A 23,762-nucleotide genomic window follows, 5' to 3' on the forward strand; every position below is an offset into this window, starting at 1 on the left:
CGGGTGCCGTGACAGTACAGACTGAGCAGACGTCACAGTTCTGGAGGCCAGAAGCGCAGAATCCAGGTGCTGGCGGGGCTGTGCTCCCTCCGAAGGCTCCGGGGAGGGCCCTGCCTGCCCTGTCTTAGCTCTGGTGTGGCCGGCCTGGGCCTTCCTGGGCTTGTAGACGCATCACTCCTGTCTGTTCCTCCGTCATCACATCATCATCTCCTTTGTGTGTCTCCAGATCTCCCTCTTCTCAAAGGACACCAGTCAGTGTGACGTCATCTTAACTGGGTCATATCTGCAAAGACCCTGTTTCCAGACACGGTCACATTCGCAGGTGCCGAGAGTTAGGGCTCCAACACACCCGACAGGTCTGTCAGGAAGTCACGCCCTCCCCGCCCCCCACCCGTCATACGCGGTTCATCATCTGTTCATATGCTTGCCATCACAGTCAAAATTGTGTTAAATGTTAGAAAAAAGGACTCCTTTTTGTATCTTTAGGCTAATTTTCCAACTTAAGTACTTGTAATTGTTTCTTTACTGTTTCCTCTGAAATTCGGATCTTTCAAGTAGATTCACCCTAATTGGCCCTTTTCCAACATTAGTTGTCCTTGGGTGAGGAGAACCTTCCGTGTGACCCTTCCTGGAGGCGTGAATCCAGGCCCTCAGGTGATGCCCTCGGGGGCTGACGTATGTGGGGTGTGTCCTGGAAGGACCAGCCCTGGGTGGTGCCGGCCCCCTCTTCACTCGTGGTCCTTCCCCAGCCAGCACCTGTGGCAGGCGCCTGTGTGTCAGCGTCAGGCACTGAGTGGGTGCCGGAGAAACAAGAGGAGGGAAGACCTCAGTCCTGTTCTCAGGGACGATGGTCCAGTGCGGTGGGGGAGGGGGGCCGCACTCTCCTGTGATGAATATCCCGACGGCGTGTCTTCATCCTGCCTTGATCGTCACGACTGCCCAGCGCTCACTGCTCCAGCCGTGCCGGTTACCAGTCCACGTGCTTTACCCAGGTCCTCTCAGTTCATCTTCTCAAGAAAGCTCGGAGGTCGGGATAGTTGTTTCCGTCTCACACGTAGGGAACCAACAGTTGACCTGGAGTGCGTGTGCTCGAAGCCAGCAGCCCAGCTCGAGCCTGGGAGGAGCTGACACGTAGCGAAATCAGTAACATGGTTGTACAGCTTCAGAACCAGATCTGGGGCGGCGCTCGGCCCCGCACGGCAGCCTTGCTCCCGAAGAGCACTTCATTAAGGGGCTTCCATCCATTAAAATGTCGTTTGATTTTTTTAATGTAAAGCGTATTGAGTCAAAATGGTTCTATTTTTCAAGGCTCCCCTAAAAATCTCACAATCATAAAGTAACAAGTATTTAAAGAGCACTTACTATGTGCTGAGGCTTCACATGTCTTGTCTGCTTTAATCCTGCACAGCCCCTGAGGTGGGCACAGGTGTCCCCGAGCCTCAGGGGAGGGCACGTAGCTCGTACAAGAACCTCGTGGAGTGAGGATTGGAGCTTTCCTGCCCTCACCCGCCTGCTGCAGAGGGCAGAGCAGGGCCCCTTTGTCTCTGTCTGTCTGTCTGTCTGTCTCTGTTCCAGATCTTTTACTCAAAGGGGGAACCATTGAACCTTGAATTCAGTGGTTCTTTTACATATTTTAAATCAAGGAATTTGATAAAAGTTGTGGATCCCTTCCCCAGAAAAATACACATGACACAAAAATTTGTGCTCGAAGGAGGCTCACAGACCCGTGAAGCCTTTAGCCAGCATTACAGGTGACGTGGCAGGCATGGATCTTAGGTCTCCCACGTGAATGCTGTTCTGACGGCACTCGAGAGTGGTTGGACAGGAGGAAACACATTTTACCCTGATTATGAAAAAGAGCACATGGCACATCCTATGGTGGGGAAACTGAGGGACAGAGCAGTTAAGTAATTGGCTTTGTCACCCAGTTATGAGGGACAGAGTCAGGGCTGGACATGAAACATGCACCCCAGGGTCCACGCATGTAATCACCGCATCCTCCTGCCTTGTGGGTGTGGAGTAGCCCTTCCAGGTCTTCCCCTTGAAATCTGCGACACAGTTCCCAACATACAGGGATGTGTGCTCTTCCCCGTGTACCATAAGCAGGGTGTGGTCAGCCTGGAGATTCTTCGAGGAATCAAGGTTAAGCAGCCACAAATGTCTTCCTTAAACTCAGCAGAAGCCAGCGTCCTTGCTTCATCGTATGTGAGTAGCAGTTTACCAACTGTGACATATTCCATCATCCACATGCAGGCAGAGAATTTAGGGTGAAAAGGAAAAAGACATCTGTCTTCCCGCAAGCCATGTGTCTTCCCAGATGCTCTTCAGACCGACTGCTGTCGGTAGAGGCAGAAAGTGCCTGAGTTTCGCCATGTCTTTGGCCTTCGCTGATCAGATTCCTCACCCATGTGGCGTCCCAGGTCCCTTAACACCCCCAGCGGCATTGTCAGGTGCTGACCTGCTTCACTGGACAGAACCCTGTCGTCTTACCTGTAACGTGGGAAGTGTCCAGGGGTTGCCTTCAAGTTTAATGAGCTAATAAGCATGTATTTTCTTATTAAGACATACTTTGAAATTTATGGGAAAAAGGGCCATTTCTATTAGGATGTTTGAGTGTATATAACTGTAACTATTTCTTTCCATGTGTAGTGGAGACATGAGTGAACACTGAACAAGGCTACTGAAATTCTCACTGGCTTTCCAGTACTGAACAAAGACTCTTTTTGTTGTGAGTGGGATACAGGTCTGGAAATGTCGTGATATCCAGAATTGAAAATAATACCAAACCCTGACAAAAGATGCCTGTTTTCCCTTTATATTTACTTAAATCAATTAGTCCACTGGTTTTAAATTACATAAATTTTCACCCTTGGTTAAACTGGGTTTTTGTTTTCAAAGCAAGCAAATTAAATGAAGCTCTATAATAAAAGCAACCAAAAAGTAACATAATTATTGCAGAGCAGTTATAAAATGCAGAAAAGTATAAAGAAAACATTTACCCTAGCCCAGCCATCATTGAGGAAAGATGCTGTGAACGTGCTGCCCGCCCATCTTTTTCACATGTTCCGCTGACATTTCTATTTCGCAGGTACCAGCGTAGAGTAGAATGGGCCACAAAGCTCCTGCAGAAACAAGGTCGGGATCAGAGCACAGTGCGTGGAATCCTTGAGGATTCCACGAAGCCCCTGGAACATCCTTGTACAAAACAAAGCGAAGAAGTCCAGTTGTATAATGAGCTGAACTCTGAAATGGTTTCCAACATGCAAGGCACAGCCGATAGAGAGAGACTTTCTGAGATGAATGGGGTCGTGGGAGATTCAGAGGACCTAGAGGATCCCAGCGTGCCACCTGACCACCCGCTGAGGGCTTCCAGGCACAACCTGCTGACCGCAGGTGGCCCGGCTGAACCCGCCGTGGAGGTCGCTGCCCCTCTGCCCCCCGTCCACCGCGGCAGACAGGATGCTCCCCTCCCGTGGTGTGACACTCAGCCTGAGGACAGCAGCCGAGGATCGGGTCTCATCTGTGCCCAAGAGGGAGGGCCTGACCACGAGTACGTGCTGGTGGAGGAAGTCGTGAGTGATGGGGAAGACGCCCCGGATGGGGATGTAAGTAGAGGAAATAGATGAATTCCTCCAGCGCTGTCTGGTTCTGGCCCAGAGGAGATGCTGGCCAGCCCAGGGATCCCTTACTCGGAGCCGGTAGTGGGCACATGTTAAGCACCGGGCGTCGGAGGTGGGATGCAGGACAACCACCTGCAGACCCCCGAGGAAACCAGCCAGCCCTGGGTCCCAGCCCTGGTGGCTCAGGAGTTATGAGGCCTGTTTCAACTGAAACCTTGAAGTCTGTGAATGACTTAACTTTAAATTGTACATATATATATAAAGTAAAGCAGGTCAGTAATATTCTCCCTTGCTGGTGGAGAAGCAGCGCAGTGGTGATCCCCCTGCGTTGAGTGGCCCTGCAGGGTTGGATGGGCGGTCAGCCTTCATGGGAGAAGCAGGGGAGCAGAATGGGAGCCACTTCATTGAGGGGCGTGCCGGGCAGTTGCCCCAGAATCACCTGTCGGAGCTCAAAACGAGAAGCAGTCTGACAGTTACTGTGTGAAGCACCCATTTGAAGGAATGTTAGCTGACCTTCAGAATGAAGTTTGTGAAGTCTCATTAAGAACCTAGGCTTTTGTAAAATAACTATAATGCAATAAAAAAAAAGTAAAAAAGAAAAAAAAAACCTAGGCTTACAGGACAGAGGGTATAGCTCAGTGGTAGAGTTCATGCTTAGCAAGCACGGGGTCCTGGGTTCAATCCCCAGGGCCTCCATTTAAAAAAGAAGAACAGGATAACCTAGGCTTATGCTCGTGAGGCGCAGTTGGGTGAGAAAAAGCACATAGAACTGACCGGCGAGATGTTCACAGCTGCTGAGGGGTTCACAGGGTTAACGCAGTGTTAGTGTGGCTGACCCTTGAACATGTGGGATTGAACTGTGCGGGTCCACCTATCGGAGGGTTTTTTCCAGCAGTGAACACGCCAGCTCTGCAGGATCCGCGGTGGCTGGATCCGTGGGTGCAGAGGGCCGGCTGCGAGTCATGCGCAGATTTTCCACTGCCCGGAGTGTCGGCGCCCCAAGCCCCACGTTGTTCAAGGGTCAACTGTAGTTTAAAAATAAATAAGTAATTTTTTTCCACATAAGTAATAGAAAAGTTTTTTTTTTAAAGAAATAATGTAGCAGATGTGAATCTGGGAAATTTAGAAGGAGAATGTCCCTTTTAAAACGCAGCCTCTGTGTCCCCTGTGCTGTTCGCAGCTGTTGTGCATGTATTTTCTTTTTCTCTCCAGTTGTCGCAAAAAAGGAGGCTGATATGCAGAAGAAATCCGTATAGGATCTCTGAGTACTTGCAGCTCAGCCTGGAAGAGGTATGTTGCCAGCATGTTATCTTCTCAGCTGTTGGCTCCCCCAGCCCAGGCCGCCGCCACACAGATGAGTCCACCTCAAAGTGCAGTTCTGAGCACAGTTTAGTAAGTGAAGATCACGATTCAGTGTCGTCACCACCAGCAGCTCCCACGTTTCATCAGTTCCAAGGTTTCCACTTGGGAGTTTTCCCCATATTCATTCCACAGAGGCTTCAAGAGATTTGAGCACTCTTTTCACATCAAGGTTTCATATTGTCCAAATGTACCAGCTTCTTAAAAAGAAATACAGGCTTACGGAGGTACGGTGCACGTACCGTTCACTCATTAAAGCTGTGCATTTCAGTGGTTTTTGTTCCTATAAAATAGTGCTGTGTTCGTAGAGTTTGACCAGCTTTTCATAAGCCGAGATGCGTGCCTGCAGTCGGGTAACGATGATGCTAATTATGGATCCTGAGTGCTTCCCTCTGCAGGGCTACTGCCAAGTGTTTGCTTTACTTAACGCCATACCTGCATTCTCACAGCCTGGCTGAAACTGGCTTTCTAAACCTGCGTCGTATTTTCCCTCTGATTTGGGGTTCCTCTGTGCTGTGTTCACCGGGGCTCGGCTCCTCCCTTCTTGCTGATGTTTACACGGGACAGATGTGAAGACAGCGCCCCTCTGTCCGAGGCTGCGCCTCTTCCCCAGCGGTGCGCCTGCCTGTTTGCAGCGGCTAACACAGCTCGGCGTACCTGCGGGTCTCAGGAAGAGCGTGTTGACCGCGTCCACAGGCAGGTCGCTGTGTCTCCTAGTCTCCCGATCTTCGGGTCTGTGCTTTCTTCCTTACAGTGAGGCCAGCGATGAAAAGAGCAGGCTTTCAGAGCAGGGATGGGTATGTGGGATTACTACTTCATCCACTCATTTTCCAAACGGAACAGCTTAGTTTACTCTCAAATACAGTCGCCACTCGCCGCCTGTGACTATTTAAACTAATTGACATGGAACAAAAATGTGAAATTCTCCTCTCAGCTGTGCCAGCTACATTTCAGATGCTCAGCAGGTAGGTGTGGCCAGTGTCTGCTCTGGGGGACAGCACCGGGGCGCCCACTCTCCAGTCCTTGACCTCTCTGAGCCTCAGGTTTCTCCCCTGAAGGGGGTGTGCATGACACCTTGTTCGTAGGATGTTCTGGGATTAAATGATGCACTGATGGTTCAGCACAACGCCTGGTGTCTGGTAGGTGCCCAGTGAGTGTCGCTGCCTGCTCTCCTGTCACCGTCATTTGTGCTACCTGTAAAAGCTATTTAGTGGCTGGTTGGAGCTCAGTACTACTAACATGCAATCAGTATTCAGTAGAAATACTCTCCAGGTACTTACTACTTGCCTGGCACCAGGCTGAGTACTGAGTGTACAGAAATAAATAGAACATGGTTCTGGGCCCGAAGCTGCCCGGTGTTAGTTTAGTGTGATTCGCACAGCGTGGCGTGCGGGTTGTGCCAGGCTTCCTCCTCTCTCCTTGGACCCAACGCCTGACAGGTGCTTAATAATTACTTGTTAGGTGGATGTGTATGAGGTGACAAATTTGCACAGAAACAGTGGGGTCTGGAGGGGCATGAGCTGTCCGGAGAGACTTCACAGAGTTTGTGATGCCTGCAGGATACAGGATAGCTGGGGGGTTGCCAGATGGTCACAGTGGACGGGGCAGGCCCTTTCGTGTGGCTTGGTCCTGGAAGTGGCAGGCGTGTCTGCGAGTAGGGGTCTGACCTGGTCCTGGTGGCACCGGGGCACCACAGGCAGCCACGTCGGGAAGTGGCAGGGACCAGAGCTGGCGCCAGTACGAGGCCGGGCTGGCGAGCTGAGGCCGTTGGGAGCCTGCAGTCTCTCGGCTCCAGGGGGCGGCAGCAGTAGGCCGAGAGAGTGCCAGTGTCACGAGCTGGGGGTTCGCCTCACCCCTCCAGATGGGAGACCAGTTGATGGTTTTTACTGACAAGTGAAAAAGCTTTGCTGTCTCGCTGCCTCTTCCCAAACACCCCCCGAAGAAGTGCTGGTGTATTGGGAGGTCGGAGGTGAGGGTGCTCTCATTCTTGGAAGCTGCTTGGTTTCTGAGATCATTGCAGAGCTGTGCTGCAGGCGTTTCCAAGGAGCACGCAGTTAAACCCAGCTCTGCTTCCCAGCTCTGCCTTGGCGGATGTCCTTGGATGCATTGCCCACGTTTGGCGCACCACCTGTACAGTGTACTGTGTTCCCATAAACGTCCGTCAGAAACACGGGCTGCCCTGCTGTGATGACTCAAAGCAGTTTGCAGGTTGTGAGAGTGGTCACGCCACGCTCACTTGGAGATCTGTCACTGGGAGCTGTTTGTTGTTATGATGCTTTGGCCCCTAACCAGACTTAGTCATGAGACATTAAAGCCATCATTAAACTCATCTTATTAGTACTATCAAAGGAGAAACTTACTGAGGAGGTTTCAAGGGACATGAAATTCGAGGATTTCAGCCTCCACAAACCTCTAGTGTACTGATGATTTAAGTCTAAAAAAAACCAACTCATTTGGATTAAGACCCTCCCCACCTGTAATCAGTGCCTAAAAGCAGTTTGCATAGGTTCATAAAAGCCATTTAGGCCAATAAGAACAAGCCATTGATTTCATCAATTCTTAGGGAAACGTTTGTTTGCTGATAACAGAAAGTTTCTGAAGAACTTAGGTTCTGACAGACCCAGAAGTCACCTCTTGCTAGGCAAGGACTGGGCTGAACCTTCCCCAGCTGCAGTGTTGAAAGGTTCTAGAAAGGGAGGGAAGCTCGAGTGAACTGAGCAGTTCGGTGCTTGGCAGTTGCTTTTTAAACCTCAGCAGGAGTTAATCTCACTAAATCTTTAAGGAGGCTTCATCCTGCCAGTCTGAGAGATGAGCAGGTGACGAGTCTATGTGATGCCTCCAGGGCCTGGGGATTAATGACGATCTCAGCCCAGGGCTGCGTATCTCAACTTTGTCATTCTTCCTGTTACACCCTGTGGACCAAGAAGGGAAAATTGAGGGAAAAGGAAAGAGAAAGAAGGACTTGGCTTTTTGAAGAACCAACTTGTCTTTTCCATTGTGCCTTTTGGCCACCATCTGCGTCCCTCTGAAAAACTGCAGTGTTATGTATTAATAAGTAGTGGACTGTGGAGAGCAGAAGTCAGAATAAGCTGGGAAGGCTGTCACCATAGCTGCAGAAGCAGGACACGGTGTCCACCCTGAGGAGGACGGAGCTGAGAGCCGGGCCTGCAGAGACCCGCCTGGGTGGCCTGGCAGTGTGACTACCCCCCACCCCCCGCCCTGGGCGGGATCCAGACCTATTTCTTTGTTCTGTCAGCACAAGCCTTGAGCCCCTTCTAGGCCAAGGGAACCACGCAGGGTTTCTGCTCTCACAGAGCTTACATTCTAGTTGGAGAGACACACAGAAGAAAGATACTTTCAGACAAAAATAAATGCTCCGAAGAAGTTGATCGGGATGGGGGTTAAACCCGGTGGTCAGGGAAGACCTCCCTGAGAAGTGACCTTTGACTCTGGGGCAGAGCACGTCAGGTGTGGGAATAGCAGTGACAGAGGCGAAGGCAGGAGTGAGCTTTGTGTGTCTGGGGACACAGGTGAGGCTGGCCGGCCAGGAAGAGGGGTGGGTAGACATGCAGGGGCTGGGGCCCTGGGGGCCCTGGGAGCCACAGTGTCGCCACAGGGTGAGGTGACTCTGGCTGTCCTGCAGAGCAGGCTGCCCAGGCCAGAGCTCAGGGGCCTCTGCAGAAGCCCAGGCAGGAGGGAGCAGCCGGGACCCCGAGAAGCGGCCGGCAGGTGACGCCTGCATCTTCAGGGGAGCTCTAGGTTGGGATCTGGGTAAAACTCAGGTAGTGGTTCTCAAACCACTTTATTTTCTTAAAAATTATTGAGGGACCCCAGAGAACACTTTTATATGGATTGTATCTGTCAATGCTTACCAAATTGTAAATTAAAACCAAAATTTAAATGTTTATTAACTCATTTTAAAATAATGATAATATACCCACTGTACATTAACAAAAATAATCTTACGAAAAGTATCTATATTCTTTTAAAGCAAAACAAATCCAGTGAGAAGAATGTCATTGTTTTTCATTTTGCAAAGACTCAAAGGTCCAGTTTTATAGAAGTCTGCTGAATTCTCACATCCGATGCTGCCTTCAGTCTGTTGTGATATCACATGTCTTGGAGCCTCTGGGGAGAATGACTATGAGCAAGGCATCCAGTAACGCCTTAAGGTCATGAAATGATTTGGACCTTGAGACCTCCTTCAAGGGTCTTGGGGACCCTGGGACCCCCAGTCTAGGCTTCAAGAACCACTGCGGTAAAGAGAGATGTCAGGTGGCCAGAAGATGACCAGGGGTTGGGTGCGGGCAATTCCCGAGGATCAGGAAGGTGTTTCCTTAGCAGGACCTGTTGCTGCTTGAAGCCCCCCACCCCTTCACAGTCTGTGGTCCCCTGCCCTGAGCACCAGGTGGGGAGGAAACATGGAGTGAGTGGACCAGAGGCCTGGGGGCTCAGGGCAGGGACCGCCTTCCTTCTGCCACAGGGCCCGCCAGGAAATCTGGTGATGAGTCTCTTCTTCCATCCTCATGTTTAAAAGGAAAGCAACCCAGTCTTATGGAGACCCATCATTTGGTCACCACTGCGGACCAGTCTCACCTGAGCCTGTTCAGGTGTAAACATGGATCCTAGTCCCCTTCTGCCAGCAGAGCCGACAGCAGGGCCTATTGGCTGGTGTCAGTGCTTGGCATCATCTTGTTTTTATCAGAAAGTTGCTTTTATTTCCACGTAAGTGTAATTTTACTCAGTTACGGCAAACTTTCTTTGTGGTTCCTCCCGCCTCCCCAGATGAGTAAAACGTGGTGCTTTATCATGAAGTTCATGGAAAGATGGGATTTACTTGATGGGAAATCACTGTGCAGCGAGCGTGAGCAAGAGACTCATCTGGTTACACTAGCTTTGCCCTGTTTCCACAGATTTCTCCATGTTTCTTTCTGTACATTTTTTCCCCCAGTTTAGTGTGGTTATTTTACAGAGGAAAATCCAATGAGCAACGATTCCTACTGCTCTTATACCTATTTATATCACTTTTCAGTTTAGCTGTGTGGTTTTTTTTTTTGTAAGAAAAAATACTTGGAAAAGTTCATATAAATGTGTTTTTACTGATTTTAAACCATTTTGTGGCGTTTATATTTTAATCCTTGAAATTTGAATGAACCATTTACGTTTAAAAATAAGTGACCAATTTGATGGTGATAAGGATGTTAATTTGTGTTTATGGCGAAGAGAAATCAATGTGTAAAATAATTTCTCAAGAACGTGGAACGGCTTCTAATGAGCATTTTCTGCTTGCTCCGTTCTCAGGCTTTCTTCCTGGTCTACGCTCTGGGGTGTCTGAGTGTTTACTATGAGAAGGTAAGAGGTTTGATTCAGACACAATCCACGTAACATTTTCCTGATACTAAAAGCGGGTTGTCGTCATTTCCATATTCCTTTAATACAAATGTGTCTGTTTTCACTGAGTAGAATTGGAATTGAATTTTTTTCTCTAATTTTAGGCCTTGAGCCCTCAGCTGGGACTGTGTAGGCAAAAACCAGCTTTGACTGTTTTAGAGTGAATTTCATTCCCAGAGACTGGGAGGAGAGCAATATCTTCTAGAATGATCAGGAAATCTGCGTCAGAACAGTACTAAGAACTAGCAGAAATGAGCCCAGCGATGTTCAGCGCCTCCTTCAGTTAAGGCTGTGAGTCGGGTGCTCGACTCGCAACATGCTGATCCTTTCCTCTGCGTGGAGAGGCTTTTGTAGATGAGGTAGTCACGGCTCAGAAACGAGTAACTCACCCACGGCCACCCAGCTGGTCTGGTTGTAATTAGTATGTGAACGCATGTCAGGGCAGCTCCGAAGCCCAGGAGCCTGTGCTGTAGTCTGCTGCTCGTAGAAGAACGTTATTGCCTCACAAAACAGAAACAGACTCACAGACGTAGAAAACAAACTTATGGCTACCAGGAGGGCAGGGGGTGGGGAGGGGTAAATTGGGAGTTTGAGATTTGCAGATACTAACTAATATATATAAAATAGACAAACAACAAGTTCATACTGTATAGCACAGGGAACTGTGTTCAACATCTTGTAGTAACCTATGGTGAAAAAGAATATGAAAACATTCGTCTATGACTGAAATGTTATGCTATACACCAGAAATTGACACAACATTGTAAACTGACTATACTTCAATTAAAAAAATACACACACACACACACACACACACACACACACACACACACAAAGAAAAAAAAAGAATGTTAGTGCCACGAGGAGTTAATACCATTGCTTGACTTCTGATAGAGGAATTGGGAGGCGGAAGGAGAGACGTCACCGTACACTTGTGGATGTTGTAAGTTTTGGAGCATGTAAATGTAAGGCCTATTCAAAATTACTCTAATGAAGTTAAGATTAGGAAGAGAAAGGTAAGCAGGGCATCAGAACAGAGCAAGTGTATTTTATCCTGTTCTCGGGAGCACATAAATTTTGTCATTCACCAAATTCTGACTATATGAGTCTTTTCCACGAGTATTCCAGCGGCATGGAAACGGATGTCTGGCTGATGGGTGACTCCTTTTTCCGGGCGGCGTTCATTCTCCACCCACCCTGCCTCCTCCCCGGGCCTCAGCTGACATTTGTCAGAACATTCCAGCTGCTGCATAGAACCCCTCAGCCCCTGAAACCGGGGGCTTGTCCAGACTGGAGGCTCAGCCTTCTCTCCAAGACTGCTGCTTGTGTTGGAGGGTACGGACTTGAAGACCATACACATAAGGGGTTTCCACCTGCAAAAAACGGCTGCAGAAAAATGAAAAGAGAAGGAAAAACAAAACAGAAAGAAACCCAACTCTAGCTCACATTTATGGTATTAAAATCTCAGGCTGAGGCAAGCAGAGCAAATCTCACTGAGTGACTGAACCGTAAACCAGCTGAAGAAATGATCATTTTAGTCAGCACCGAAATGAAGCGGAAAACCTCCCAGACTGACCTGGTTCTCCTGTTGTGTTTTTGTGTTCACACATCAGAACGTCCTTTGACCTGAACTGTTCTCAGTCTCTTCAGGTCCAACCTTATAAACAACATTGGCTTCTATGCAATTGGATTATTAATTTGTGCCATGATATAAATTCTCTGGCTTCAAAGACTCAGTGGAGCATCTTTTCTTTTTTTTCCCAAAGCTTTTACAGAACTATTCTTGGCTTTTCTGAATGTGGCCGGACGAACCACAGCTACCCACTGGCGTCTGTGCATGTAGGGACATGTGGACTCCAGCCCCCCACCCCCGTTCCTCTGCCCAGATTGTCCTTCCAGCCACCACTCCTGTGCACCCACCATCATTTGGCTGCTTCCCATCTCCAGGGGGTCCTTTCCCGAGTCCTCTCAGGTGGTGCTGTGCAGCAGAAATGTGACAGGAGTCTCAGACGGGAGCCAGCTGCATATTTTTTAATTTTCTGGTAGCCACATTAAAAACGTTTAAAAAAATCAGCTGAAATTGATTTATATTATTTACATAGTTTATTTAACCCAACATACTCAACATCACTGAGATAGCTTACGTTCCTTTTTTCATACCAAGTCTTTGAAATTCAGTGTGGTTTATGCTGACAGCACATCTCAGTTTAGGTGCGTGGCTGGCAGCTGCCACCCTGGGCAGTGCGGGTCTGGGTCTCACGGTTAAACCCTTTGTCGTGGCCGCCGTGTTTGTTGTACTTCAGCTCACACTTGGTACAGGGCTTGATTCAGTGGCTGGGTGATGGATGGATACAGACATGATGATGCCTGTTTTCCCCCCAACAACTGTAGGAGCCTTTAACGATTGTGAAACTCTGGAAAGCCTTCACCGCAATTCAGCCCACGTTCAGGACTACGTACATGGCCTACCATTACTTCCGAAGCAAGGGCTGGGTGCCCAAAGTGGGACTTAAGTACGGAACAGATTTACGTAAGTCATTCTCGGCTCGGCAGGCGTGAGAGCCAGGGTTTGTGTGGGATCCTGGGGTGAAAGTCTGATCCGGTGCACGTGCTGTTGCTGTTTTTTTCCACTAAGGTGAGGTCCTCCTTCTGGCTTAGATGAGGTTTGGATTGGGATGGAGGGTGTGTCTGGAGTGAGCCAGGGAGAAGGCAGTCTGAGGATAAAGCCTGGGAGGAGGGCCCGAGGCCCCCAGGCAGGCTGGTCTTCTCTTCCGCTCTGTGATCTTAGGAAGAGCCTGGCGCCCCTGCCCCGCCCCTCGTTAGTGTGTGATCATGTGATGTAGGGCAGTCCCTTGTCCTCTGGGGTAATCTCATCTGGCTAATTGTGTGCAGTTACCCCGTGTAACTGTGGTAATGGTCACAGCCGTCGTTTGCTGAGCCCTAACTCTGCCAGGCGTCGTGCTAAATGTCCGGCGTTCGTCATCTCACTTAGTCCTACGGCACTTCTGTGAGATCGGTGCTCTTTGATCCTCATGTTTCTGATAGACTTGTTTTGAGAGAAAGGGTCATTTGCCCCTAATAGTTTCCAGGGCCAGTAACTCTTAGAGCTGGGCTTTGAGTCCTGGAGCCCAGGCTCTTAGAAGTGTCTACACAGTCCTGCCTCTGGGATCTTTACTTAAAGCAAGGAGTCTGGACCTGGCGAGCACTTCGTTCAACAGACAATTGTGAGGGTCTCGTGGGATCCAGGTCTTCTCAGCTGCCAAAGACGCAAAAGTGAACAAGACAAACAGGCTGCCCTGACGGAGCTGCTCCCATGCTGGAGCAGGAGGCAACAAGCAAACACAAATACGTTCTGCAGGTTTGGGGTCTGAGAAAAATAGGGCGGAGTGAAGGGGCAGAGACAGAAAAGGAAGTTAGGGTGGCTAGGAAAGGACACCTGTGCCCCAAACAACAACAGAAATGTGGTTACTGTGAGGGAACAGATCACTTGACAATCTGGGGAAGAACACGGGAGGTACAAAGGAATAGCCAGTGCAAAGGCCCTGAGGCAGGAACAAGCCCTGCGATGTCAGGAGTAGCACGAAGCCAGTGCCTCCGGAACTTAAGAGATCCCTGGGGAGAGTGGCGTGAGGTGATGTCTGAGAGTCAGGCTGGGGAAGATCTCGTCCACCTGGCGAAGACTTGGGACGTTATACTGGTTATTGGAAAGCAGTGATTTAGATTTAATGACTTACATTAGTAGGACCTTTGTCTGCTTTCTTACTAATAGACAGTGGGGGGCAAAGATGGAATCAGAGAGATGAGCTAGGGAAGCTGAGCCCTGCAGACAGAGTGCATGCGAGATTGGCGGGGAAGAGAGGAGTTCAGGATAACGCCTAGGTATTTGGGATGCAGGTAAGTTCAATGGAGATACTGTGATGGCATGACTTTGGAGCACAGGAGAGCCTGGAGGGGTCGTTGTGTGCGGGGCGCCTTAGGCCGCCGGCCTGGGTGAGTGAGCCTCGGTCCTTGGCACCTTTCAGCACCAGGGCCGCTCCTCCGCTAAGTCCCTGACACTCTTTCCACATCCTCCCAGCAACAGTGCTCCCTGGGTGCTCTTCAGAATTGTTTGTGAGGTTCAAACAAAAGTTTCAAAGCACTTGAGAGGCCTTCTGAGAAGTTACAGCCCTCGAGGTCTTGAAGTCACCCCTGGTCCCATATGTTTTTGATTTCCAGAGAAAGCCAGTTCTGTCTTTTAAATCTGTAAATGCTGTAAAATTGAGTGTGCTTAACCTAGAATCATAGGATGGTCTTCCGGAGCCCCCAGGACTCCCTGAAATTTTGTTCAGAACATTGTGTTTGTAGATTGGTGCGTTTTTCTGGGTCAGGAGTTGGTAGATTTCATTAAATTCTTAATGAGGTCAGCAGTCATGAAGATTAAGATGTGCCCATCCCTCTAAGGTAGGGATTCCTTTTGTTCCTTCCATGCCTGGATTTCAGGTACAGTACCCTAACACAGGGTCATCCCACGAACGATCAGAATCAGCTGGAGGCTGGTTTGCCAGGTTTCCAGGTCGCTGCGTTGGCCGCGGGTCACGCTGAGATAAGTGATGTGCCTGCTTCATTTCCTTCGCTGGCTCCCCGCCCCGTTCTCCTCCTCGTGCTCTTGTAAGAAGAGCGGCTCGGTGCGACGCCCGGCAGGCCTTCGCCAGTGTGCGCCTTATGTGGGTGAAACTTGAGCGGAATTTTCCAGTCGACACGGCTGCAGTGACGCACTGAGAGGTAATGGGGTAACGGAGCTCCTGAGGGTCACTGCCGGCTCTCTCTCTCATGAAGGCTGTGTGGCCTCAGGGAGGTCACCTCATCTCTGAGCATCCATTCACTCATCGTGTAACTTGGATAACAGCATCTTAATAAAAACATCTTCTTTATAAAAAATAAGAAGTTGCAGGGAAGGGACTGTTGTCGGGTGCCTTGAGCGTACCTGACCTCACGTGTTTTCAGTTCTCACGCCATATTTGTGGATGGTGAGTAGCGAGAACTTCCCTAATTTAAAAATAAACTGCCTTATAAGGGTGGATGAAAGGATGGACAGATGGACAGACTCTTTAAAAAGAAAGAAATCTGTCAGCTGCTGCTTCCCACCTGCCCAGACCCTCTGCCCCAGGAGGGGCAGGTCAGGCACTTCCAGCCTCTCGCACGCACGTCTGGTGTGAGACCAGGTCTCCCGCCCAGCAGCAGCGTGAGGCTGCCCTCGCGTTTCCGGCTTTGGCAGGAGTTCAGGAGCCGTGCTTGCCTGGGGTGAGGGGAGCGGCTTCCTGAACTTGACCTCGTCTCCAGGCACAGGGAGTGGTGCCTGCTGGTTTCTAACAGCGTCGTTTTAGCTATGAAGGCCGGTGACGTAATCACACACACCCTCGCACTGCCACCACAGGTTATTCTCCCTTAACAGGGGTCCCTGCCCCGAGAAGTAATGGCTCACGACGAAGGGCCGTTAGGAAACTCACATCTTACCAGGAGCGTCTTCCCCTGACTAAGTCTTGGAAGTCAGGTTTCATTCCAGAGCAGTACTTGAAACAGGTGATAAGGATCTCGAATCAGGGGCACCGTCAGGGCCAGAGGACCTTGACTGCCCACTGGTGAAACCCAGGCCAGAGACCACGTGGGAGCCTTTCCTCCTCACCCCCCAAAGCTCCCAATGACGCTGGCTCCTAGGATGACGGGCACCTTGCCTCGGTGCTTTTCCCCTCCCGTCTGATGTAACCTTCGTGCTCCCGTGAGGCGTGCAGGACTCACCTCCTACAGCTGAGGAGATAGAGGTTTAAAGGGTCAGGGAAGTTGCCCCAGTCAAGGTTCATTTAGCGCATGTATCACTTGCAGCTTCCCTGGGCTGCCAGGAGGAAGAGCACACACTAGGGGACATAAAGCGGAAGAAGCTGCTTCTGTCACAGGTCAGAGGCCAGAAGTCTGGGAGCAAGGTGCCAGCAAGGCGGCCCCTCTGCCCCCAGTTCCTCACCTCCCCCAGCTTCTCGCGGTGCCGGGCCCTCCCGGCTGTGGCTGCGTTGCTCCAGTTCCTGTGCAGATCTTTTTTCCAAAGAAGGTCACGTTCACAGGTTCCAGGGACTAGGACGCGGACGTGTGTCTGGAGGGCCTCCATTCAACCACTGCAGTCTGTTTGGCCTCTTTTAATCTAAGATTCCCTCCTTTTCTGTGACATGGACCTTTTTTGAAGAGCCCTGTAGGATGCCCTGCAGTCTAGGAACGTCTGGCTGCTGCTTCGTGGCTAGGCTCGGGCTCAGCGTGTTTCGTTGCACAGAGGTGATGTGCGTACCTCCAGGGCCACACCTGGAGACACATGGCGCCAGGCGGTCCAGGTGCTGGTGATGCCGTTGGACCCTTTGGCTCGGGCGGCCATTGTTGAGTGTCTGTTGTAAAACTGCATCTTCCCTTTCGTAGCTCACAGGTAGTTTACAGGGTGAGACTGAATACTGGGTTCCCCAGTAATTACAGTGGTTCCCCAAACTGATTGCTGCACTGGTCACCATTCTCCGTCGTTGCTTCCACACGCCACGTCCGCCTTTCATGTAAGAAAGCGCTTTTCCTCTCCTCCGTGTTCTTGCAGGCTTTATTTTTCAATGCCCACTGTTTCTTGACTTCTGAAGCTTTCATCTTTCTCCCGGTGAGGCATTTTTGTAAAATTGTTTTGTTTTTCCCTCTGGATACACTGCCATCCTCATAGTCACTATTACTGTAGGTAACTGAGCACCTTCACCTGCGTGATTACCCCATTTTCCATAAAGAGAGTGCAGCACAGATGTCATCGTGTGGTCTTGGCACTGCCGAGCCCGGAACGGGGGTCTCTCTGATGCCTGCGTTCATGCTTTCAGCGCCTGAGCCACCAGCATCGCGGTTGGTCCTCTGATGGCCCGAATGGGGGGCGGAGCTGCTTTCCAGCTGTCTTGTTCCAGATGCACCTTAAGTGTAACTGATCACAGATGACGTGAGGGCTGGAAAAGATCTTCACTTCCCCTCATGTCTTCATTTGATAATCTTGGACACTGAGGCTCAGAGAAGTTAGTCACTTGGGTGAAGTCACACAGCTGAGAGTGGCAGAGATCGGGCTGAAGCAGCACCTCTGAGCACAGTCTCATTCCAGTGCCTGGTTTCCCTCTGCTGCACCACAGCCCCAGAGTTGAGAATTGTGTCTTTGTTTACTTAAATTTGTGCCTTTACACAGTGAGTTTGAGCTGACTTGCCTAATACTTTAAATGCAATTTAAGTAGGAAATAGATTAACAAAAAGGAAACGTGACTGTGGAAAATAGAGGTGAAAGGTTATTGTATGGTCCATGGGATCCGACACTCTTACTGACCTCGTGGTGCCTGAGCCAGAGGGAAACCGGATTAACTACCAACTGACGTGCCCAGAAGGAGAATTCTATCAGTTCCTCAAAGGAAACAAAGCTTTTCTGCCTTGATTTTTGCACAGGGGACAGCCAAGAGCTTACGGATGTAAGTGTGTGTTAGTTAAGGTAATTCCTGTAACTGCAGTTACACATAAACCCCAGATTTCAGGGACTTCACCCTCGAAGTTAATTTCTGTTCATGTGAAATCCAAAGCCGGTCTGTGCGTGACGGGCGGACCAGCTCCCATCCCAGAGGTGCTGCGGGAGCCTGGCTGCTTCCTCGTGACCCCACGGTCTTCACGTGGCTCATTCATCTCTAGCACCAGCACCCTGCTCAGCACCGGCCAGAGGAGTTCAGACACTGAATTCCATCGACTGGAAAGATTTGAAACGAGTAACTAGATGTTGGTCCACGTTATACCAACTTCCCGAGCCTGACACGATGTCACCCTCTCCAGAGAGTGAGGCAGAAGCCGCCTGTACTTGAATTTGGAGTTCATCTGTCTGGTGGAGGGTGGGACAAGGGTGTTAGGGTCCTGACAAAATATTTGTTATGCTAACTGCTTTTTGTTCCAGGGGCAAAAACAATTTGGGTTTTAAAAATAGACCACAGGGCGTATTGCACATTACCTGCATACAGAGCTCTGGGGGCTATGTCCCTAAGAATTTGATTTTGAGTGGTTACACATTTTCTTTCTTTTTCTTTGCAGTGTTGTATCGAAAAGGCCCTCCGTTTTACCATGCCAGGTTTGGAGTGATTTTTTAAATAAATTAATGACTTAAAGGGACAGGAGGAAATTTCTGCGCTTCAGTTTAATTTTCAGTGGCACACAAACAAGTAGAGTCAAGTTCCTCCTGGCCTGACAGGAGTAGATGCTGTGTGTCTGTGCCTTACGCGGTAGTATCACTGCACTGGCTACACAATGAGAGGTAGGCTAAGGTAATGTACGTTTTAGTATTAAACATCGAGTTAATCTATGCAGTTATTACTATACACTAATTGTTCACCTTAATATCAGTGAGGATTAGCGTCTAAACAGCTGAGTGAATTCGCAGCTTTCATGTTGGGAGAAATATTTTTGTTCCTTTTCTGTCAGTGTTGAAATCAGACTGAAAGTTTGTTGACTTGAGTTTTTCGTGAATATCTTTCTCAGTAGTAGCCCAGGGGTATTTAGGATCCAGCCACGTAAGTTTTATTTCCTGTACTTTCGTTCTTAGTAGGGCAAACAGTGTTCTTTTTAAACAGGTCGACTTGGTGCCTTTTGTTTTTAAAATGCTCTTGGCGTGTTTTCCAGTTACTCCGTCATCGTCGAGCTAGTCGACCACCGTTTTGAGGGCTGTCCTCGCAGGCCTTTCAGTTGGAAGTCACTGGCCGCCTTGAGCAGAGTTTCCGTTAACGTCTCCAAGGTAACACAGCATCAGCTTAGCCATTCGCTTAAATGTTTGGGTTTTCGTCTTAAATATGATAGAAGCATGAAAGTCGTCTGTAGGAACCTCAGAGCGTTCCTGCCAAGGAGGCTCTGGAGGATGGTCCCCTGCCACGTCCCCTGCCACCGCCAGCAGGGGCCTGAGCTTCACGGTCTCCCGTGGTGACGGGTGTAGGTGGGCACTGCCTCCTCCCGCGGGCAGCCCAGCCAGCACATGCTCAGAATCACATACTCACGGAGGAGTCAGAACCTTGACGCGTTTCCCTGTTACGCCAGGAGTCTCTGGGTTCTCTGCCCCGCTGCTGCCGGAGGCCTGGTGGGCAGGGAAGCAGAAGGGCCAGCAGGCCCAGGTGACACCTGCCTGGGAACGGGCGAAGTCGCGGAGGCCTCCCCCGTAAAAGGAGCTCTGTCCTGGAGAAGTGGGGTCTGCACTGGCCCCAGTGCGTGCCGTGTCGTTAGCATGTTTACTGTCCTAGGTGCGGGTTTATCATCAGCTTTTTGCTCTGTTTGCATCCTCTTGCCACGTCAACGAAGACTAAACGGCAGGTCTTTAGTCTAGATCCGGGGCCCAGGTGTGTTCCCAGGAGGAACCTTTGTGAGTTTGGGGAGCACACAGCCAGGGGGAGTGGAGATGCCCCGTGTTTCCCGCAGTCACAGCCGGATTTGTGTTTCTCTTCTGTGGGATACAGAGGTGGTTTTTCATGTCTCCGTAGGAGCTCATGCTGTGCTATTTGATTAAACCCTCCACCATGACTGAGAAAGAAATGGAGTCACCAGAATGTATGAAACAAATTAAAGTGCAGGTAGGTGAACTCAGAGACAAACCCATGTCCTCTCAAAGGTGCTGTCCATCGTGCTGCGCCCTCTGGGACGTGCAGTCCCTGGGCAGGGTAGGAGGACCGCCTCGCCTTGGCCACAGAGAGCCGCTCAGGCCCTTTCCCCGGTCAGCCCAGCCTCGCTCCCCCGAACCCCTGCTGCCCTTTGTCCTGTGATGTCACCTGCTTTCTGTCCCCACCACTCAGCTGCAAGTGCTCGTAGCCTGGGGCCAGCCCCAGGCCTCTCCTGGGTCTCTGGGCTTGCTGCCTCCTTGAACTCCTCGTCTGGTTTCTGGGGTTCTCTGTTGAGATGAGGCCCCCACCCTGTCCTCCTGGTGGGGTTTTCCTGCGGGGCTGCCGAGTCCATGGTCCAGTCCCCCAGTGTTTGTTCCTGTTTCTGTCCTTCCTCCTTATTTGCACCCCCTCCCCACTGCAGAGCTGCCGGTCAGTCTCCAGACCCATTCCCCCGTTTGTCCTGCTCGTGGCCACTGGGTTAGCTTTTCGTAAACTGCCAGTTCAGGTCCGCATCTCCCTCCCCAGGCTGACCCAGACACACCCGCGCCGTCATGGACCTGGCCCTGTGTTAAACACTGGGGTTCGCACTGGCGCCCCGCTCCTGAAACTTGCAGGAGGAAACCACAGTTGGGGCACGGGTGGCCCGGAACCCTCAGGAGAGGACAGTGGGTGCCGTTCCCGCGCTCTCCGGGTGGTTATTTACTAGGAAGGGAGCAGGCATCGCGCGTGTACAGACAGCCCGCCCCTGCGAACACACGCTCAGCATGTCTGTTCATTTCTGGTTTTGAAACTCGGCCACCTTTGTGTTCTAATTGATCACAGGAGGTGATTCTAAGCCGCTGGGTTTCTTCACGGGAGAGGAGCGACCAAGACGAACTCTGACAGCTGCACCTCAGGTGTCCGATTTCCCCACCAAATGCTTAGTCTCCTCCGATAGGCCCAGTGCAGGGCGAGGTAAAGCGTCCTTTGTAATCGCCGTTGATTTAGAAGTTTTAAAGGGCCTGGCGCTCCCAGCACTGGAAAATGTTCGTGCTTTAAAAGGTAAAATTACACGGGAGTCGGGGGAGGAGCCCTGTGCCGGGACTCCTGGTCCTGCCCTCGCATCGGTCCCTGACGCGCTGGCCCTGAGCTTCTCGCCGCTGGGCCTCGTCCCCTCCGTGGGGGTGCTGGACCAGGTGCGTCCCAGGAGGGCTCTCCCAGCACCAGGGAGCTCCTGTTCCTCTCTGACTTGACCTGAGCGTGATCGTCGTTCACCTTTACTCCGCCCTCTGCAGTTTCCAGCGCGCCTCTGTGCACAGGTCTCTCCTGTTCCCCACGTCCAGCCTGTCCTGGAAGAGGGCCAGCCAGGTCTGGACATTGCAGGGCCCTGTGTTCCATTATTTTCAACAGAAGAAGTGATAATGTGTCTCAGATTGTCCAGGGACTTCAACCAGCTACTCAGACACGGAAAAATCCGTTTACTGTCTACCAAGGATTTCTGTATCACAGAAAACATATAAAAACCACAATTACCTAATTATTTAATTCTCAGTGAACTCATTGGTGGGCACGTTGTGTGGAGAGCACACAGTATTTATTGTTCAGTATTAGATAAGAATTGTATCTCGCTTCACTGAACTTGTTACAAACCATGTGGTGAAATGATGTATGAAGATGCGTTGTGAATGCAGTTAGCACTTGGTAAAGCACAATAAACAGCCCTTCTTAAATCAGAGTTGTCTGGGGGGCGAGGGGAGGGAGCCGGGGAAGGAGACAGGGTCTGAGATCCATCCAGCGTCCAGATTCAGGTCACTGGCAGGCAGGCTTTTCCTCGGCACAGGTACTCCAGAAGCGGATGGCTGAAAACCATCTGTGGAAGCTGTGAGATGAAAAAGACCAAAATGGACCTCTGTTTGCATTTCCTTGACCCTGGGCTTAGCGCTCCTGACAACCTGAGATGCTGCCTTTGGTCGTGAGTTTAACTCACTGCTGCTGTTCTCGCCGTGATCCTTGCTGTCAAATCATCAGGCTTGTGCAACCTGCATCTTAAAGATGTGGCGGCCGTTTGACGGGGCTCCTCCCCCTCCCCTACTTGTGACCAGAGGTGACCATCAGTTTGAAAGAGCTTCTTGGTGGTGAGCTCTTTGCTCTTCATCAGTGATGGGAGTGGTTGGTCAGCATTGTTACCGTCTGTCTTGCTTCCTCCGGGCTCCTTAGACAAAGTAAAGGACACGGCTTTGAATCACCACTGTCCAGAACCTTGAATGTCAGCCAGAAATCTCAAGAGCCGTTTCTTCCCTATTTTGGTCATCATTTGTGATGACACTTCTTCCCAAGCCTCATCCATGCACCAAGTGCCTTTATGAGGAAAGCTCCTCTATGGATGCTTCCCCGAAGTGCTGTCACCGCGCCAGCTCTCCAGTTACCTAATTGTCAGCCAGCATGCCTTGAAGGTTATGGTGACTCCTTGGAATAAAGGCTACACTGAAGATGTAGAAAAGTGGAAAGACCCTGGTGATTACTGGTAACCGAAAGCTCTAGAAGGTTGCCTGGAAGCATCATGTTGGGTCAGAGAGGCCCGTGTGAAGGGTCCTCCTCCGTCATGTGTGCAGTCTGAGCACCACACAAGGCTGGGCGCAGGGGTGATACACCAGCTGAGGTCTTGGTTTCCGTCACCTTGGTTTCCAGCTAAAAGCAGCATTAGCTTATCTTGGAAGCTCTATGACCTAACACTTCTTTCATACCTTTTGAAATAAATGTATAAGTTGGCATTTGTTTTCAAAAAAGGAAAAAAGCTCAGTTCACCAAGATGGGAAATCTGCTCTGCGACAGAATCCCCTTCAGGAGTTTCTGTGGTTCGGTTGGGGAGCTGCTGCCACCTCGCCCATGCCCTTCAAAGCACCAGGCCCACGTGGTTCTTAGACCTAGAGAACCTTCCAGGCTTGCTTTAAAACTGAAACCCACCTCCACATCCTCTCTCCTCCTCTCCCTCTGTAGCAGCATGTGCTCGGTGGCATCTCGCTGATGGGCTGCGCATCCTCCTTACAGGAGTCTCGCGAGCTTGAAGACAATGGCTCGCCCTGCTCAAGAAGGCCGAGAAGCTTTGTGGAAGCAACACTTTTCACTAGTTTTATTCTGTCACCCGTTGTGCAAAAAGCAATACGTGGGGAGAGGGGGAGCGCAGGCTCGGCCAGGGTGGTGTCATCTGTTTGATCACCTTTCTCACTGTCATTCCCACCGTTTTTTCCCCTGACAGGGAACTTCTTTGCCATTTGAAACTCGCCTACTTTCTCCAGGGACTTCTCCACTTACTTAGGGGACATTTTCATCTAGTAAAGTGGGGAAATGAGGTGATAACACTACACAAAGGGAAATATGCGGCCAGTGTCACCTCCAGGGTGCAGAGCAGCCCTGACAGTAGGGAGTGGGGGCCTTTAAAGCTTTGTTTGAAAACCAGGTCGTGTGGCACTAAGAAAGTAGCATAAAAGTGGCATTTTTGATACTAACAGTTCTCATTTTAATTGTTTTGTGACACGTCGCTTACCTTCTGTTGATATTTGGATGTTGATGAAAGCAGCCTTCTCCTGGATCTTCTCTGGCAAATTGCTGACCCCCGTGCCGTGCGTCCTGCGTACCCCTGGTCGCTTTCAGAGTGCTGAGGTTACGTGCACAGGCTTGGCACTCAGCCCTGGTCTGAACCCTGACTTTGCCACTGTGTGACTTTGGGCAGGTGAGTTTCCCTTCTCATCTGTAAAATGGGCATAATGTCGGT

At 50.4% G+C, this 23,762-nt stretch overlaps 1 protein-coding gene across 9 annotated transcripts in view; it reads left to right on the forward strand.

Moving 5' to 3' along the window:
- TSEN2 (tRNA splicing endonuclease subunit 2) overlaps positions 1–23,762 on the forward strand; it is a 42,553-nt gene that overhangs the window by 11,176 nt on the left and 7,615 nt on the right. For 7 of the 9 annotated variants that reach the window (XM_072941883.1, XM_072941888.1, XM_072941886.1 and 4 more), the window contains 8 exons: positions 3,089–3,605; positions 4,833–4,910; positions 10,281–10,331; positions 12,762–12,900; positions 18,465–18,501; positions 19,050–19,161; positions 19,895–19,984; positions 20,834–21,527. In XM_072941883.1, coding sequence (XP_072797984.1) covers positions 3,089–3,605; positions 4,833–4,910; positions 10,281–10,331; positions 12,762–12,900; positions 18,465–18,501; positions 19,050–19,161; positions 19,895–19,984; positions 20,834–20,893 — 1,084 coding nt within the window. In that variant the 3' untranslated portion in view covers positions 20,894–21,527. Of the gene's footprint in view, positions 1–3,088; positions 3,606–4,832; positions 4,911–10,280; positions 10,332–12,761; positions 12,901–18,464; positions 18,685–19,049; positions 19,162–19,894; positions 19,985–20,833; positions 21,528–23,567; positions 23,721–23,762 lie in introns of those variants that run through there. The other 2 variants (XR_012060802.1, XR_012060803.1) reach the window with 2 other exon arrangements.

The sequence above is a fragment of the Vicugna pacos genome, chromosome 17 (assembly GCF_048564905.1).
Source record: "Vicugna pacos chromosome 17, VicPac4, whole genome shotgun sequence".
Classification (NCBI taxonomy): Eukaryota; Metazoa; Chordata; class Mammalia; order Artiodactyla; family Camelidae; genus Vicugna; species Vicugna pacos.